Source organism: Micropterus dolomieu, linkage group LG03 (assembly GCF_021292245.1).
Source record: "Micropterus dolomieu isolate WLL.071019.BEF.003 ecotype Adirondacks linkage group LG03, ASM2129224v1, whole genome shotgun sequence".
Taxonomy (NCBI): domain Eukaryota; kingdom Metazoa; phylum Chordata; class Actinopteri; order Centrarchiformes; family Centrarchidae; genus Micropterus; species Micropterus dolomieu.
In genome coordinates, this window is record NC_060152.1 from 28,823,068 (window position 1) to 28,828,240 (window position 5,173).

Here is a 5,173-nt window from a genome sequence, read left to right on the forward strand (position 1 = left end):
ATAACTAGCATATACTCCTACATTCCTCTGAAAAGGGTGTGTGTGTGTGTGTGTGTGTGTGTGTGTGTGTGGGAGGGGGGGTGGGGGGTGGGGGTGAATTGCTTGGTGCCTTCAGCACAATAGAAACACAAATCCTATTCGACATCTTTATTTTTAACAGACACTTCTGTGTGCTGCAATTTCTGACCCCAATTTATTTGGAATTGACAAGCATACTTGTAACCTAACACTTTGCAAAAAAAGTTTATTTAATAACAATGATTTATGAACTCATTCACCTTATCACTCCACCATGTGACGGCGACATGCAGCGAGTAGTCGCAGCAAACTTTGGGGTCAGCTGTCTTACGCCAACAGTCATAAGCTTCCAGGAGAGACTTGCCTTTTTGGGGAATGACAAAGTCCAGGATCATTGTCGTCCCTCCTGCTAGAGCAGCCTGGTAAAATACACAAAGTACCACACAGATACAAATTAAAGATTCACTTGTGAATGCTTCCAAGCTATGTGATATGCTTCAAATAAAAAAATCTAATTAAATCAAATACTCTCAAGAATTCACTAATTCGAGTGGGATGTTGCAGAGGTTTGGAGAAGAAGGCCTGAAAAAAACTTTAATAACTGACTTCTGATTAAATACATCAACATTATCCAACTTCCTATCAATAGTTTAATAAGATGATATAAGGACACATGATATCGAACCATGTTATGCTTGTTGAAAATAACCAGATGTAACAACAAACTCTCCCGAAAAGCTGAGAGTACAGATGTTAAATGCGGTGGTTTTCATGTCGGTGGATGTTGCATCACATTGGTCAACATACTGCAGTTTCCTTTGACACTGTTATCAGGATTACTCAATACCAATATCAGTCATCTACTTCAGTGGATTTAGGGAACGGAAAATGCCCATACTATAGATATTGTTAAAACAAAAGTATACAGTTCATTGTTGTGGACAATATAACAGAAACGACACACAAGCTAATAAAGTAGCCCAGCTACCTATGTGAAGCTGAGAATGTTGGGTTTTTGACAGATGTTGATTCAGAATGATGGCTATTTGTTGCAGTTTAGTCAGTGTCTGGTATAACTTGCTGTGAGTTCTACGCATTTGTTTCCCTTTGCCACATCAGAACATTTTGTTCAGCTGTGACTGATGCATTCAGACAGCGACTCTCTGGTGTCTTTGTTCCTCTGTAAGCCACTTTATGTCACCCTGACGCCTCAATTACAGAACTTATGATGGTCATACTTCTAACAAAGCTGACACAAGCTGCTAATTAGCAGTGGAGGAATGTACACTTACTCAAGTACTGTACTTAAGTACAATTTCGAGGTACTTCCATTTTATGATACCTTATACTTCTACTCCACAACACTTGCCTGACAGCTTTAATTACTAGTTACTGATTTTAGATTACGATTTTTAACCTTTCCTGTCCAGTGAAAACCATGTATCTCCAAAAGTGGTGATTATGAATTTAAATTTTTCTGATAAACTAAAGGTTGAAGTGTTCCTTTAAGGGTTGAGGAAATTATCCTACTTTGAACTATTAAACTGACCTCAGATCAGCTGGAAACAGAGCTGGTTTCTGAGCTCATGAATAGTTGATTTTTAGAGAGATACAGTATGTGGTTCTCACAGCACAGCAATGCTACAAACATATGATGACCACACAGAAAAGGATGCATTGCTGTAGATTAAACCATTCCACAGAATATTAAGTAGCTAAAGTTAGCACAACCCTACAGCAGTAAAATGCAACATACACATAAATGAGGCAGAAATATAAATCATGATGCATGGGTGTTGCACAAACTGCTCAAAATCATGCACAACACTTCACATCCTGTGCACGAACTACTTGTTGGACAACAAAGTATCTTCTGTCGGGGGCTCCTTCAGGTCTGCAGAAAAAAGGACTGCTACAGGAAGTCATTCCTCTTAACCTCCCTCATGCTTGTTTGCCACATACCTCTGTGTTTTGTGTTAAGTTGTGTATGTTTTATCTATCTATCTAAAAACATCATAATAGTACAACACTGACAGGGAACATTTACTGCACTACGAGTACTTTTACTTTTGGTACTTTTAAGTACATTTTGCTGATAATACTTTTACTTAAGTAAGGCTTTGAATGCACAACTTTTACTTGTATTTGCTCAGTATGATATAACTTCTTTTAATAAAGGATCTGAATACTTCTTCAACCAGTGCTAGGTATTTTGATTTGTTATGACTAACTTACAGCACTTACACATAGCCTGAGTTAAGTCAGACAAGTTCAAAACACACTTCTGGTCACAAACTTCAAAATAAAACACTAGCATTAATATTATATAGAAGATATGTTTTTGCACAAACATCAGGCTAACTATTTCAACTATTCAAGTAAAATGAATCAGTACTAATACTGCAAATGAATCCCACACCTACATCAGTAAATGTCATAAAGGTATTTACTACCAGTGGCCAGCTTGCAGAGGCAGGGAATTGGATACTGGAAATTCTTAAGATATCCAAGTTCATTTCACACTGATTTACACTCAGGACAGTATGGGAAGTCTGGCTATTGCAGCATGCTGTTGTGAAAAGTAATTAAGTACATGCACTCACAGCTTTAAGTGTACTTTAAAGTGTACATAATTACAGTACTTTGTATGAGGTACTAGTACTCTTCTATTCAGTAGCAAATATTTCTTCACAGTTTATTTGATAACTTTAGTTCTATCCATCTATTTCATCCAACATTTTATTTGATAACTTTAGTTATAGAATTAAAATTAGCCCACCTTTACCAGCAGCAGCAATAAAGTCATAGCCTGTATGTTAATTAATGCATCAATATTCAGAATTCAGTATTGTAACATAATGGGGGCCATTCAGCATGAGCAGCTACTTGAATTTGTGGTATGCCTATTTTGAGTTGTTGGGGTTTTGTGCTAATATTTTTGTACTTATACCAAGGTAAAAATTTGAATGCTGGACTTACAGTATCATATATGATATATATATAAATACGTAACAGTATTACTTTTACTTAATTAACATCCGATTACTTCCGTTTGATGTGACATAAGCAGGCAATAGGCTAACTGCCACTGTTATAATTAAAAGCGGTTTCGGTTTTGTAACAATAATAAAATAATATAGACCTACAAAAAATAATATACAAAAATTGCGCCTTAGGGTGAAGGCACGACCGCTTAACTTCCGTTATTATTCGGTTTGACATGTCTACCTTGACCCGTCCTTTTCTATGTATGGAAAATATTCACCTTGGTTCCGATATAGAAGTCGTCCACAGACGTGGTGCCCATGAACGCCAGCTCCATGTGTGTGTGCGCGTCGATGCCGCCCGGGATCACCAGTTTATCGGTGGCATCAATAACAAGCACTCCTGCTGGGATCTGCAGATTCCGTCCAACTTCAATTATTTTCCCATTTTCGATGTAGACGTCGCTGAACACGGAGCAGTCCTCATTCACAACTTTACCTCCTTTTATCAATATCCCGCTGGGCTCTGCCATTCTTGCTGCACGCAACTGAGAGAGGGTTTAATAAACTGTACTAAAGAGCCAGAGTTTTGGCAAACTGAGGAGGTGTGGCAGCGGAGCAGCAGATCCGCCCTGAATCGTCGGTAAGGGCTTAGTGAGTGGCTCAAAGGTCATGTATAATATGGATGTCCAGCGAGTTGCAGCAGAGCATTCATGATTAATCAACTGTTACACGTGTCAGACATGGCCTTGTTCAATTTCTCACAATAGGGTTATAATGAACTCAACCAACGCCCTCTGCATAATAATTAACAGCAGCTTGGAAGCTGCAACACATATTTTCTTAACAGCAATTTCTGTAATGAGGGGAATTTCCCACATAAATGGTACCTTGAAGGCATCAATATAGATGTCGCGATATGTGCAGGTATGTGAGTTTATCGGAAAAAAACCCAGACGACCAGTGATGTTTACGTGTTAAAGTTCTCTGTACATTCATGGTTTAAACTTTAAAGGAATGTTATAGGCTCCAGTTAGACCTCCCCCCATCCCACCCCTAAAGCCACTCCTCCAAAAGATAAGGTCATGCGCAATGTAAATGTGCCAAGGCGGAGTGCACGCAGGTAGGTAGAATAGGCAGGTAGGTGCTTGCAGCGGCAGAGTAGGCCATTTGATTTATTGATTGCTGACAGAATGTAAGGCAAGGCTAGTTTATTTAGCACATTTCAACAACAAGGCATTTCAAAGTGCTTAACATAAAACAAACTTAACAGTTACTTATAAAAATGTTCAACAGAAAATAAAAACAAGATAAAAAGTTAAGGGTGCAGTGTAAGATGTTAATCAAAAGCTGAGAAACGTTTGTTTTGACAGAAAGCAGACCTGTCCCTGAGAGGTCTGGATGGTTCACAACGTAGCAGAAGATCAGAAATGTTTCTTGGCCCTAAAACTTCCAGGGCTTTATAAACCACCAACAGTATTTAGACAGGAAGCCAGTGTAAAGACCTCAGACCTAGAGTGATGTGATCCACATTTTTGGTCTTAGTGAGGACTCGTAAAGTACGCATAAACCAGATGTACTTGGTATGGTGGAAAAGTTATTTACACAAGAGAGTTTACAAGGTTTAAACAACTAAAAATGGGCAAGTGGGTGCTGCAAAAAACAAACAAGATAACAAAAAGAGATCCCTCCAAAACCAGGATTACTAACTCAGAAAACTAAAATGAAAACAAAACCTGTATTTAGGGTGTCTCAAAAACAAAACACAGGGAGCGCAGCACCCCTAAACCTTATGAGCTAAACAAAGGGAAATCCTACACATGTAGAGTGGGTGTCAGTATTTACTCCAAATCTTAGCCCAACTCTACAGACACATGGTTTAATACAACTAACTCAAGTGCATCTCTTAACAAAAATAAACCCTTATTTACTCTCAGTAAAGAAATAAACTGCTGCAACAGGGTTACAAACTCTTAAGCTAAACAACTAACACAAAGACTGCTCTTAACAAAAACAAACACCGACTCTCAGTAATAACAGCAGATCACAAACACAAGCAGGCCACAGAAGTGAGCTGCTGGAAAGGGGCACACAATATACATATATTAGGCTCATAACACACACAGTGGTCTCCACAGAGGCCAAACAGTAAATGGCAGACAGCTCCCTTT

At 38.6% G+C, this 5,173-nt stretch overlaps 1 protein-coding gene across 1 annotated transcript; it reads right to left on the reverse strand.

Moving 5' to 3' along the window:
- Window positions 1-233: 233 nt before the first annotated feature.
- LOC123968650 (dihydropyrimidinase-like) lies at window positions 234-3,581 on the reverse strand. Its single transcript, XM_046045517.1, has 2 exons — window positions 3,284-3,581; window positions 234-437 (listed from the first exon to the last, which is right to left on the reverse strand). The coding sequence occupies exons 1-2, from the start codon at window positions 3,533-3,535 to the stop codon at window positions 249-251; spliced, it is 441 nt and encodes a 146-aa protein (XP_045901473.1). The 5' UTR covers window positions 3,536-3,581; the 3' UTR covers window positions 234-248.
- Window positions 3,582-5,173: the final 1,592 nt, after the last annotated feature.